Below are 14453 nucleotides of genomic sequence, written 5' to 3' on the forward strand. Positions count from 1 at the left end.
AACCACTCGAACCACCCGTGTGCACAGTCACACACAGCAGATGGGACGCGTGTTAAACCCTCAGCCTCCACAGCTCGGGGCCACAGAACACTCCAACACACTGGTCCTCTTGTTTTAAAGTGCCATGTCCTTCCACAATGCCTTGAGGCTGATATGCATAACGAACTGCTATGGTTGGCCCAAGCTCACATGCCCTGGTCCTCTCAACCCTGGGGTGGTAGGGTAGGGTGAAAAATAACTGCATGTTTAAAACAGCCCTTGTTCACTGGTATCTCAATGATGGGCCATGCTTCAGAGCTTCTGGGGCTTCTGGGAGCGAGTTCAGGAACAAACAACTAGGGTCAACATTAATAATAACTATGTGTTTCCTAACAGTTCTCTAATCCCGCACCAGGTCTTGAAAAAGTGATATTTTACTGGTGAATCCCTAACACACAGTGATGAGTATCTTTCCCTGTTTTCATGTCTCTTTTTCCCTTGCTCATTCTGCGTCTCATTTTCTCTGGAAATATTATTTACAGTGAGAGAGGTAGAGGACTTGCACAAAGTGCCCTGATAGATTTTGGGATTCGCCCGGCACTAAATGAGTGGGTGAAGAAGAGAGAGATGAGAGGTGTATTGTGGCACAGGTGTTAAGGTGGTGTGACTTTCAGCTTAGGAAAAGAAAGATTTAGAGAAACTATTTCCTTGTGTGAGTATTTCAGAGGTTAAAGAAAAGGAGGAGGGAGAAGCAATTTTCGTCTGTGTGTGTGTGTGTGTGTGTGTGTGTGTGTGGGGGGGGGGCGTCAGTGTGTATGTGTTTGCGAGACCAGTGTCGGTGCCTATCATCCGACCCATTCTCATTCCCAACTAGTCACATATGGAACGCGTTGGTCAGGAGGCATTATTAAGTATCCCGCTACTTTCTCTGATAAGACACGCACTGTGTAGCAGCTGAGTGGTTCTAGGCGAATGGCCAATATAGTGCTTGAACACTACGCAGGTCTATGGTTGTCTTGCCAGGAAAACCAGTGGGATTCATAATAACCCCTTGGCATCACTTTTTAATGCTCATTGAGTAGCTCATGTGACCCGTCCATCCACCCCCGACCTCCTCCCTCTACAGATCTTGGTGTTTGTTATACTTCTCCAAACTCACAGCTGCGGTCGAGCTATTGCTTTGAGCTTGTGATATTGCATTTGGTGATTTTATATTGCAGTTGGAGCTCTGTGCGTCTCATACGGACGCTAAAGGGTTGCCTTGTGCATCGGTTTTATTTGACAACCTGGGAATGAAAATGATCTGTGTCAGAGTGTGTTAGGGAAATATAGTGATGGAAAGGAGCAGTAACAAGGGAGCATGCAGGCTGCATAGGGGACAGAGAGGGAGTGGGAGAGGGAGAGAGAGAGGGAATGACTCTATCCTCCAGAACGGCCAAAGTATTTACTCAGTCCTGACATACACTGTGTGTGTGGTGTGTGTGTGTGTGTGTGTGTGTGTGTGTGTGTGTGTGTGTGTGTGTGCGTGTGTGCGTGTTGCTGTGTGTGTGTGTGTGTGTGTGTGTGTGTGTGTGGTGTGTGTTTGTGTGTGTGTTTTCAGACTTCCATGAGCTCAGAGATACTCTGACTGCAGGTCTGTGCCTGTAGATCCGGCAAAGTCTCTAACCCCTCACTGCCCCACTCTTCCTCTTCAACTTTTCTTCACTTCATTTGCTCCCTCTTTGCTCTTGCTCTCTCACTCACATCTACACTCCCCTCCGCTCTCTTTTCACACTGTCTCAGTCATTCAAACACAGTGGCCTCTGAACTTCATTTTTGTTTATCCTCTGCTCTTTTGTTTCACCCCCTACTTGTTAACATGTTATTTATGGCAATATTTATAATATATTTTAGTATGTCCAAATGTGGCCTGAATAAGAGGTTAAGCAATGTGGACAAAATAACAGAAACACCAACATTATATGGGCTGAATGTCATAAACAAATTCACAGCACTGCATCCTTCCCTTTTAGAAAGTCTTCGGATTTTGTAAGCGTGCTTCATGCATAGTGTTTTTCAGGAAGCCTCTCGTTCATTTCCACATTTAGAGGATGTGAAAAACTGTATCACACTTCACTCGCTAAAAAGTTAAATCGTGTTTACAATAGAGAGATGGGAGGCTTTCCTGCCGAAGTGTCTTTAAGCAAGATAGTTCATTCACACATTTGGAAACTGAACAGAGTTGACTATATGACGTCAGTAGATCGGCAGCTCTCACCTGTGTGATGCGGCGTTATGCCTTCACATGCTCCACACTGATAGGTAGTCCAGACACAAGAAGCAAATATACTGTATACCCAAATATAAGTGTTTTCATTAGTGGGTCATAAGATCGGTCACCATTGTTTAAACTCACTCTTTAAAAGATAGTAACTAAACAGATAATTAACCAGATGAACATCTTACGAACTACAACTTTTTAATGATCGTCCTGTTTTATGTAATTCTTTATTGCCAGTACAGTTCGCTTTGACATAAAGTATGCTGTAGTCGTTTGTTTTTCGTGACAATATAAACGGCGACTGACATGCTGGCTTTTCATGATATCTGTTAGTTCCCTTATATTGCACAGAATATTCACAGTAAAGCTGTTTTTATGAGAGCTGTATAGTAATTTGAATGTAATGTGCTCACTTCAAATCTTCATAGTCCTTTTCCGTGTTGTGTTTGTGTCATTCTGTCCCGTTCCCTGCATGCCTGTGAAGTTTGGGGGGGGGTCAGATAGAGGCCCTGTATGCTCCGGTGAAGCCGAATCACGTCCTGGCAAATGGTATGCTGCTCCTAACGCGCTCCACTCGTCCAATAGCCGGAGACGAAACAGTTTTGACAGTGTCGAATGCCCTGCCCCGGGGGCCTTATCATCCTCCGCTGCTTGCCTGCCTCCCTCCCCTGTTTCTCCTCTCCTGATGCTATCTATCTGGAGATTTATGCAGAAATGTGCAGCTAGTCGACCTCCCTGGTCCCCCTCCATCCTTTCTGCAGGGACGCCAGCCTGTCATAAGCTGAGCTATGCAGAGATAGTGAAGCTCAGGCTGCTGGCCTAATGTCTTACGGATGCTTTCTTGTCTGTACACTTCAAACAAGGTTGATGCTTGTAAGGAAAGACAGCAGATGCTCTCTTCTGAATGTTGCAACCTCTAGTTTGAAAGTAGAGAAAGCAAAAAATGTCAGCTCTATTGTATTTTATTGTATTCCATTATATTCTCCATTATCCAATTTACTCTATCCTCATCTCCACAAGCGGTAGTTTATTGAGACATATCTTTTCTTTGACAGAACACTTTTCACATTTCCCCTCTGAAGTGCTCAGAGACTTCGCGCCCATCTGGGATATTGCCCGAGTCCAAAAATACTCCTGCTTGATTAAGTCTTCTTATGTACCTGGATATGTGTGCTTAAACTGACACTTGGCAGTTTGCAGTTTCTTTGATTCCATTCCTCTATTTAATACCTACTCCGTTGAGCGTTGGCTTTTGTTGATGGCGGTTTGATCCTGTGAAGCGGATCCCAACTCAATAAATAATCTCCGCGGATGCTTACATAAGCGATGGTCCATTTAATTAGACTGGTTAAGCTTAGAGGCCCATAGGTCTTTTCACTGTACCATTAGAGCTAGGATGAGAAACAACAGCATGCGGCCTCCCACCGTTGCTGGTAAGCAGAGAGCAAATAATGATCTGCATCAGAGACACGGCTGGCCTGGGCTATCATAAGGTCTGCCGGACCCAGCCGCACCCAAGCACGAAGCTTTCCAGCTGGGCTTAGTCAGAATGGATGGATGGATGGAGGGATAGAGAGATGGACGAATGGGTGGGTGGGTGTATGGTCAGTTCAAATGCAGTTCAACCGAGAGAAGATGAAAGGGAGTAAGGTTATGCAGGGAAACAGACAGCATAGAGAGATGCTAATTTTGAAAATATGGTAGCAAGTGTATTACATATGAATGTCCATACACACACACTCGCACATGCATGCATATATGGACACAGTTGTGGTTCATACCTGGTAACAATGAGTGTGCATGCACATTAAAGTCGCACACGCATATGAAAAACACACCCAGCACACATGTACACACACATACACACACGCATTTGTCCATTTTGTATGGTGCATGCATTCATTGGCCTCTGTGCAGGTGCCATCTGTCCATAATGGTTTCTTAGTGGCCCAGAGAGATGCCTCAGTTCCACTTTTGCTCTTATCAACTTAAGAAGTAAGAAGTGCGAAAGTCTGACTGCAGACAAAGCCACAGCCAACAGATTACTTAATACTGGGCACAGGCCTTCAAAGACCACCATGCATCTTTATCTGGAGATCTGCCAGCCAGGCTTCTCTTGTCCCAGTCTACCTATCTTCCCCTCTCTCTTATAGCTCTCAGTTCATTTCTTCTTTCTACATCTCTGTCTTTTTTTCACTTCTCTCCATGTGCGATGTGTGCAGTGGTTAATGGTCAGCTTCTCCCAGCTGCGTAAAGTGTAACTTCAACACCAGCCCAGTGTCGCAGGCTGGGATTTAGGCCTGTTCTATTCCCTGGCTCGCTTTCTGTTTAGTAAACCGTATTTCCTGCATTCGGCTTTGACTCAGGAACAAGTGTTGGTCAAACAAGCCTTTTGTCTGTGGCCAGTGGCTGAGCACACTACAACGAGTCTGACAAAGAAACAAGTGTATAAGCCCTGGTGTGTGTGTGGCTGTGGCAGGGAAACACAAACAGAGAGAGGTAGAGAGGAGGAAGGAGGACGGTCAAGGCCAGCCAGCTGCTGTCAGGTACAGTAGCTTCGCAAATATAAATGGATGGAGAGACTGATAAAAACATACTTGGGCGATAACATGAATGAGACACCAATGGATGCAATGGAGACTCTAAAGCCCCCTGATGAGTGATTTTGGTTAAACAAATTATTTTCTACTCAGACCTTCAAGTCAGGTGAAAGTCATGTATGACTGAATTAAGAAAATGCAGGGCAATAACAAAGAGCTCTAATGGGTGCCTTGGAGCCTCCACTTATTCCCCACCTTCTTCCTCAACCTGTCCTCTTCTGCTTCCCCCTTCACCTCTGTCCAATCCCGGACTGTGAATACCCTAATGACATAAACAGAGTAGTAATCACATTAACGCCAGTTACGGCTGAGGCACTCTTAAAGAGGAACTGTATTGACAACCCTCCATCTTCCCAAGGCACCCACTCCAACACCTATAAACACTTATGAATATTGCCAAAGACCTGCTATTAGCATAATCACTTTTCAGGTGTGTGTGAGTACTCCCGAGACCCAGGGGACTGATAACTTTGGGAAATGGCGGTGACACGCTGCATCCCCCCCGTGTCTCCTGTCTCTGTGCCTTCCCCTTCCTCCTTCTCCTTATGGAAGGCCTGCGAGCTAATCCTGTTAGCTCATTCCTCCATTAGCTAAATGACCAATATCAGTGAAAGCTGCATGGTCACACCAGGGCCGGCCTGAGCCCACTATCAGGTTTGGTCAAGGACAAAAAAAAAAAAAATGGAGGTCAAGCCAAAGTCTGCTTGGTTTTTGGATGTATGGCTGAAAAGTTTGAGGGAGCATGGACAGTAAATCTATGGTGGGCTTGATTGAGAGATGCAGGGAAGAAGATTGAGTTAATGACAGTTTTTATTTTTTGCATTGTTAACTCACCGACACTGGGTCAAGGTCACGGTTGTCCTGGCGTCTGTTGTTTTGTTTGTTTGTGTTTCGGCTGAGGGGATAAAGTGGAGGCAGGGATCCTCTGTGTGAGTGTGCGGTGACTGAGAGCACTGCGTGTGAGGCAAGTTTGGGGGTTGGGTCACCAACAATAGAGCAATCTGCCTGAGCAAAGTATATACGATGCCTCAGCCTCCTAGACTGCTTGTGTACATTGCTTTGTCTGGTCAACACTGCTGTCTGGGACGGCCAATGTGAATATAGTGTCAAAAGCTACAGGCAAATGTATCTGCTGTTTAAGGCACAATCATTTCCCCCCTGCCTTTGCGTCACTCGGCCTTGTGCTTTTTGTATGAGCCCTGGATCATATTCTCTTCCTGATAGCAGGGCACTGTGTCCGTTAGACACCATAGTAGCCTCCCCCTGCTTTGTGTTGCAATGTTCTGAAATGGTTCTGAAGGAGTTGCTAACCCCCCTACTACGTCTCTCCTCTGTGCTCTGCCTCTCTAGTTCTTTATATTTTTCTCTTTCGTGATTATAGTTCTTCCACCTCCTGATCCTCCTGCCCTCTCTGACTTCTCCTATACGCTTTCTGTCTTCTCTTCCCCAAAGTCCCCTCTTTCAGCCCCGGCCATGAAATGGCAGCTAAGGGGTTGTCAGTGTGGTTTCTCCTCTATGCTGATCCTATTTCAAAGGGACCTGGAGATCCAGCATTAGCCCCAGCTCTCCTGCTCTCCAGCCCTAACTCTCCACAGACTTAGAGTTAATGGAAGGAGAGGACCAGACAGAGAGAGAATGTCTTTTCTCCTTTTGAATAACTGTCCTTATATCCCCTTGAGGACAGCTATCAAGGACATTTGTGGGCTTATTTAGACATCCTCTCTGCTGGTGTTGTGAATTTGGGTATCCTTTGGTATGGCTTGTTGATGCCCATCAATGTCCACTGTCTGGATGAGAATTACAATTATTGTCGCTGCTTGTGGCATGAGCACAGTTTGTCAAATGTCCAAAGATGGGGCTTGTGATTGCATAGCACAAGACATGCTCTTTTTGATACATAAGAAAATGAATTGACTGCTGGCTTTGAAGTGCTATGTTGCGGCTCTCGTGTCCTTCAGAAATGTGGTGCCTTGTCATTAGGAATGTCCCCTTCACGCCACACTTCTTTCCCTACTTTGCTCCCTTCCTTTTCCCCTGTCTTCTTCCTTCACTTTCACCATCCCTCAGTGCTTTCTTTCCTCTGACAGGAGGAGAAAACGACATTCTAGCCAACCCCCTCGTCTCCCTCTCTCGTCCTCCACAATAACAAAAAAAGAAAACCTATTTTCCTCCTCATGCAAATGCACTCTTTACCCACACATTAAGACGGGGTTGAGGAAGTGGGCTGCAAATCAAAGCAAAGTGAACAGGAGAAGCCAGGTTATTGCAACTGTTTTACGAGTGATATGGGGCTTTCTATTTAAAGCCATAAAAACACACACATAATCAGGAAACATACACATAGCCAAAGCCAATGTAATGGGCACATTTTATTTGTGCTTATGTGAGAGGGAGCAAAAGCGTGTATGGGCAAATGGCTTTTTTATGATGGAAAAATTCCATAGTGGGTCAAAGCCCCTTGCAGGTGGCAGCAATTAACTGTAATTTTTGCAGATTGTAATGATCCATAATTTACCAGTATACCCCCCTTCTAACTCTTTTCAGTCAAGAGAAAAAGGTTTGCATGGAGGTTTGATTGGGTGCACATTTTATACCGTGTTCAGGTCTTTAAGTGAGATTGTTTGGAAGGGGCCATGGTGGCCGTGGACACATGAGATAGAAAGAAGAGAACGACAAAACACCAGTCTGTTCCGTCTATTACTTATCCACAACATCCCTCTTTTCTCTTAGCGGCTCTCTTCTTTTTCTGCCCCTTTTTCACCCCTTTGTCTCTTAGCCACAGCAGGCTTAAAACATGTCCTTCCACCATCTTAGGGATCGTTCATAGTCCCAATCACACACACACGCACACACACACACATGGCCTATCTTCCTCCCTCCCTCTCCCTTGTTTCCCTCTTTCTATCACAGTATGGCCGTGGTTTTGGGTTCAGTGTCTACAAATGACTTCAGAAAAATGTCCTCCAGTGAAAAAAAAAGAAAGAAAAGAGAAGAAAGGATGAGAAAGCCAAAAGATGAAAGAGGGAGCACATTTGCAAGTGGCGGATGCTTCTTATTTTGCATATCTCTCACTTCTGCTTTCCCCTTCTTCTCCTTTTCTATTCACCTGAGAGGATTTAAATAAATCCATAAAGCATGAAATATCAGAAATAGAAAAGTAATGCATTTTCATAGGAGCCTCTCCACCCACACACCAACACTCATACACAATTTTCCCCTTTGCTTCTTTCCGATGTGTGTGTTTTTTCTGATAAACGCTGGTACAATTTATTAACATGTGACCTCTTATTTGTATTCAGCATTATTATGCAGCATCAGATACATGTCCCACTTTAGCCTAGCTAATTCTGTAAACAAGGCATTGGAAGGGAGATGAGTGTGTTTAACGAGATTAGGCGTGCATTGTCAGGCAAATCTCCGGTCAGTGTGCAAGTGCTATTGAAAGTCAATTATTGTTTGAAATATTCCTATGCCTTCTCGACTGTGTAAATTGTTTATTTGCTGCCTGAGATATCGCTCATTGTTTTATTCATTCTCTTGTTAAGAAGCGTACACCCACTGGAAGTCAACGCTGGTTTGAAAAAAAAAAAAAATCATCTAAAATCTATCACATATGTTACAGTTCAAGATCTCGGATTTTGTTGTCTGTTTCAAATGCATAGTGCAGTGTGAAAAGATGCAGTCATGCTTAATGATCACTGAAGTAAAAAAGTATTAAGTAAATAATTAAAGTATTTATTTCTCTGTGCTATTTGAATTATGTTCATTCAATTTTGTGGCATTGTTTCAAGATTTTAAAATATATTTTTAAGCTTCTATCTGATCACAGTCATTTTCTGACGTAATCAGAGATGTAATGGGGTTTTACTTTGAAAGTGCTTGAGTGAATGCTAAATTCAGCAACATTCTCTTCATTTTTATTAACACATTGGATATTTTCTTACATATTTCCAAACTGCACTGTTATCATGGAAGGAATGTTTTTAAATGATTCTACAGTTATAGTGTAATATTAGTTAGTGGTTCATGAGTAAATCTGTTTTATCATTTTAACAGGTCAATTTCAAATGTTTCTCTCTCTCTGTCCCTTTTTATTAGATAAAGATGAGCCCAGCAGTTATACCTGCACCACCTGTAAGCAGCCCTTCACCAGTGCCTGGTTCCTGCTCCAGCATGCTCAGAACACCCACGGCTTCCGCATCTATCTGGAGAGCGAACCTGGCAGCCCCCTCACCCCCCGCGTGGCTGCAGCTCCCGGGATGGGGGGTGACTGTGTCTCCTCCCAGCCTCCCCTCCATGCCATCCACCTGGCTGATGGCAGTCCTTACAGCCTCCTGAGGATGCCGGGTTCTGGGTCTGGCCGGGAATCGGCGTCCACACCTCGGGAGGGTCGTTACCCAAGGACCCCACCGCTGTTCAGCCCGCCACCGCGCCACCACCTCAGCCCAGATGACCTGTCCCTGGCAACCCATCATCCCAGCGCCTTTGACAGGGTGATGAGGCTCAACTCAGTTCCACTAGAGGCCCCTCCGATGGACTTCTCTAGACGTCTACGTGAGCTGGCTGGGAATGCCACTGGGGCTTCCCCGCCTCTCTCCCCTAACAGGCCCAGCCCTATGCAACGTCTGCTGCAACCATTCCAGCCAGGCTCAAAGCCTCCATTTTCAGCTACGCCTCCTCTCTCCACCTCTCAGTCACCTTCTGGCTCACGCTCCACCCCCAATCCTGTATCCAATGTGGCCCAACCCGGCACACCTCTCAAGGCCAAGTCTTGTGAGTTCTGCGGGAAGACTTTCAAGTTTCAGAGCAATCTAATCGTTCACCGGCGTAGCCACACAGGTGAAAAGCCATTCAAGTGTCACCTCTGTAACCATGCCTGCACTCAGGCCAGCAAGCTAAAGCGGCACATGAAGACGCACTGTCAGAGCAAGTCTTCGGTGCTCAATGCCAAGTCAGAAGACGGCCTCTCGACTGCGAGCTCCCCTGAGCCTGGTACCAGTGATCTGATAGGCAGTGCCACGGATGCTCTAAAGTCAGTGGTGGCCAAGTTCAAGAGTGAGAACAATGGTCTGATGCCTGAGAATGGAGAAGAAGAGGAGGAAGAGGAGGAGGAGGAGGAAGAGGAGGAAGAAGAGGAGGAGGAAGAAGAGGAAGAAGAAGAGGAGGAGGGGGAGGAGGAGGAAATTGAGAGTAAGCTTGGAGTCGAAGAGGAAAATGGAAAGAATGACTATCGTTTCAGCCTGCGGTTAGAGGGGGCCCGCCACCACCAGAACAGTGACGCCCTGCACCCACACCGCCGGAGCTTCTCCCGGGAGCCTGGTGACGCGGACTCGGCCCTGGAGTCAGACCGTGCAGATGATGGAACCACCACTACCGTCAATGGCCTGGGACCTCTATCCACTGAAAGCATGTCCAGGAAGCTGATGAGTGGAGGGGTCAGCCCTGACTCCCTCAGTCCCCTGTCCAAGCGCATCAAGGTGGAGAAGGACCTTGACCCCCCCACGCCGACTATCCCAAACACAGAGAACGTCTACTCCCAGTGGCTTGCTGGCTACGCTGCCTCACGACAACTAAAGGACCCCTTCATCAGCTTCACAGGTGGGGACTCCAGACAATCGCCCTTTGCCTCCTCATCTGAGCACTCGTCAGAAAACGGCAGCTTGCGCTTCTCCACTCCACCTGCTGAGCTGGACGGGGAACGGGCCCCTTCAGGACGCAGTGGCACCGGCAGCGGGGCCAGCACTCCCCACGGTGGCAGTGGGAACGGCAGGCCGAGCTCCAAGGACGGCCGCCGCAGTGACACCTGCGAGTATTGTGGCAAGGTGTTCAAGAACTGCAGCAACTTGACAGTGCACCGACGCAGTCACACTGGAGAGCGGCCCTACAAGTGTGATCTGTGCAGCTATGCGTGCGCCCAGAGCTCAAAGCTCACCCGCCACATGAAGACCCACGGACAGATGGGCAAGGACGTGTACAAATGTGAAATCTGCCACATGCCTTTCAGTGTATACAGCACTCTGGAGAAACACATGAAGAAGTGGCACAGCGACCGCCCTCTGGCTAATGACATTAAGACTGAGTAGGCAAAGAGCAACATGCTGGCAGCTCTCTCTTTCAGCTCCCCTGGCTAAAAAGCGACCCTGGCTCACTAGCCAATAAGTGAGGGGACAGGACAACAGGGTCAGACATCAGTACACGGTACAGCCCTGTTATCATCCCCGACTGGAAAAAGCTGAATGCATGATCCATCATTGGGGCAATACTATTGCATCAAACGCAAAACTTTTTGAGCCTTTCTATTGTGCAATAATTTACACGTTTTGTATTTTTTGTAACTGGACAGCATGCTCAGTGTGTTTTGGCTACTTAGAGAGAAAATTGTCCTCGGCTGGTGGGTTTGGTTGTACATGTGTTGCTGTTGATACTTTTGATTTGTTCAACATAAAAAAAGTTAGTTATGAGAACCCATGCTGCATACAGTACATACTGTTTTACATATCATGTACAGTTTTGTGTTCAAACATAGTGGACAGTGTCATATTATCAAAACATCAAGACAAGCAGGGTCACACTTAAAAACTGATCTTTGTGAGAGATTTTCCATGCAAGATTGAGATAAGATAGATATATATATAAAGTGGGCTGCCTATGAAATGCTAGGCACTAGCGCCATTAAATATTTCTTTGACAAACAGCAATGAAATTAACAATATGGTGTGAAATGACAACAGAGTGCCTTGGATATTTTACCTGCATTAGTTAATCCTCCTTTTTGCTATAAGCTCGGAGTTTCAGCTATAGAAGCTTACAGGACATTTTGTGCACATATGGAATAAGCAGGTACTTGCATCAAGCACCTGTCCACCCCTGTCGTTTTGTGACTTAGCAGAGCATAAGGAACCAGCTGAAACAAAAACGAAAAAAATAATAATAATTATGTGTACCTCTGGTAAATCATTTATCTGCCTGACTCATGTATATTGTTCTTCTCCAGATTATGATTCTGTTTACTGGCATGTTACATGCTAAAAAGGAGTAGGTGTGTAGAGTTTTGGTTTAGGTGTTTATGTTTTCCGGTACACGTGTACCATACTGAGAGGGTAGTCTGACGAGTTGTTTTAACCAACGTAAAGCTCTTAATTTTCCAGAGTGTTTATTTTCTTTGAAAATTAAAAGTTTGCAGATTTTGTTTTTGTAAGTAGCACAGAAATTACGTTGCTTCAGTGTCTGCCAGGCAGCAGTGTAGCCAGCAGCCACTTGGAGACCACAGAGTGGGTTTTAGTTGTTCTAAGCCAGACAGATTTTGGGTGTGGGTGGGGGTTTGGGTGGGTGTCGGACGGAAGGGTAGCGGGGGAGGGGGAGTGGGAGTGGGTCGACCAGGTGTCTCGACAATTCAAAGGTTGCTGTCCTTATAGCGCTGATTCTCTTTACCACATTAGATCTTAGAAAACCTTGAGTAATCTGAAACATCTTTTTGTGAACTCACATTGGAAACGATCTTAAAGGAAAGTCCAAATCTAAAGTCAAGAATCAGAATTTAGTAAACAAAATAATCAACAAATTACCCCCTTCCACACAAGTTTTTAAGAGTCAAATTTTCACATTTTGTGTTCTTTTCAGTTACCATGCTCTAGACTTATTGTGGTAGTTGTATTTTGTATCTCCATCCCGTCATTGTTGAAGATATAGCACTTGTCACTCTGCCTTGGATTCTGTATCTGTCTCTCTAATCGGAGCTACAGTCGGTTGAGTATAAAACGAGGACCGGATTTCAGATCTGGGACTACCTTCGTGCACTGTTCAATTTTCCCAGTTTACAGGTGGACACTCAAGGGAAAACTTGCTCTTATGCTGACAGATTAGTGTGGTGTCATTGCTTTGCATTAAAGAAAAAGAAAAAAAAAAGAAGTTGAACTAGAAACTGTTGCCAGCCATGTCTCCTCCCGAGAACTAAACATCAGTTTGGCTCTTGGGGGTATCAATGCAGGAACCGCCATATACATATCCTGCTTCATACCAACTATCGTATAGAAATATACTGCTCAGTGCAGACAGAAAAAAAAAATCTACAAATCTGATTTAAAAAGATAAGTAAATTGTGTTGTTGAGTTTTTAAAGTAACACTTCAATATCTTTAGGGGAGAATCTTATTTAAAAAATGATTTTTTATTTTTTTTTAAAGTGTTTGTTTTTTGTCTTGGTGACATCCGGGACTTGATCACTATGTAATGAATTGTAATGAACATGTCTCTCATCTTTTTTGCCTTTACTATACACAAGACTTCAGGTTGAACAAACATTTGCATTGGGGAGAGATTTATGATATATAAATATATAGAGAGAACTTAAAACACATAGGAAAATGCACACTCATGTAAGTTCCTATGTTCAAAACACATTTATGGTCTACTTTTTTCCTGTATTTAGAATGGTATTTGAAATTAATGTTCACTTAGTGTAGGCACTTATAGTATTTATGTTGGAGCCTGTATTTTTAACTGTTTTGCCTGTACTCTTTAAAGGTTTCAATGTACCCTTTTTTTTCTGTAGTGAAAAAAATCCCAACAAGCTGCCACCGTATATTTTCTTAATTTGGCAGGATAATATAGTGTGAATAATTTGTATGCTTGAAAATAAGTATGTTTTTGAAAAATAAAATGTTGTGGAGTTCCCCAAGGGTGAGAGGTCATGTAATGGCCTTTTCAGGCAGTCCCGCTGGAGTGACCACAATGAGGTTAAAACAGGTGGTTGTACATATCTTTTTAGTTTGTTTTATATATTTTTCTCTCCTGCCATTTTATATGCAGTAATACAAGCTATTGTTGGGTTTTCTCGGTAGCCAACTTTTTACTGTTCTTGAACATGTACCACCTGATTACATTCCAGACGTATTTGAAAAAAGACCTTTTGTCATATGCAATCAATCCAACATACATCTGAAAAGCATTTTTTTTTTTTTGCTACATTTTTTTTTTGTTATTTTGAATTTTGTTTATTTCATTGCCAAAAGAACCATGGTGCTTTATGATTTTAAACTATGGTACATCTCATATGCAAGGCATATTCTAAATACAACAGAAATCATAGAAAGAAAAAAAGTTTGGTACATGTTATCATTGCTGATGGTATTGAGGTATATTTGAGTTTTCAGCCTGATTTCATCCTGTGTTCTGTATTTACTCTCAAGCTATTTGTTCTGAACTGAACTTGAAGTTGACCTACGGCATTGGTTGACATTATTTATTATGACTATACACACACATGCTCTGTTTAGAATGGAGTCACTGCAAAACAAATCAGTCTATTGTTCTCCCTCCTGATGAATTGTGATGGCTTAATTTCTCTGTTTGATGACCAAAGGTCATTGACCAACATTCATGAGTTCTTGCTCGACTTACAGAATTTGTTGTTATTAATTTCAGTTATACGGAGATGCCACTCTATTTTCAGCTGTTGTCTGCATTATTCTCTTCACTCAGCCATTTTGTCTTGAAAAAAATAAAAAGTATTACATACATATCTGAATTTGGTGCTTTTTGTTATTATTATTATTGTGCTGCAGGTACAGGGAGATGTTTTGAAGTGGGGTTGAATGAGGTAGTTATCTATAGTGT

The 14453-nt window shown here is 44.1% G+C and overlaps 1 protein-coding gene across 1 annotated transcript in view; it reads left to right on the forward strand.

Moving 5' to 3' along the window:
* Positions 1–11768, forward strand: part of LOC310955464 (B-cell lymphoma/leukemia 11A-like) — a 35990-nt gene extending 24222 nt beyond the window's left edge. The window contains exon 3 of the mRNA XM_083925282.1: positions 8938–11768. Coding sequence (XP_083781408.1) covers positions 8938–10922 — 1985 coding nt within the window. The 3' untranslated portion in view covers positions 10923–11768. The remainder of the gene's footprint in view (positions 1–8937) is intronic.
* Positions 11769–14453: the final 2685 nt, after the last annotated feature.

This window comes from Echiichthys vipera, assembly GCF_963691815.1.
Source record: "Echiichthys vipera genome assembly, chromosome: 2".
Lineage (NCBI taxonomy): Eukaryota > Metazoa > Chordata > Actinopteri > Perciformes > Trachinidae > Echiichthys > Echiichthys vipera.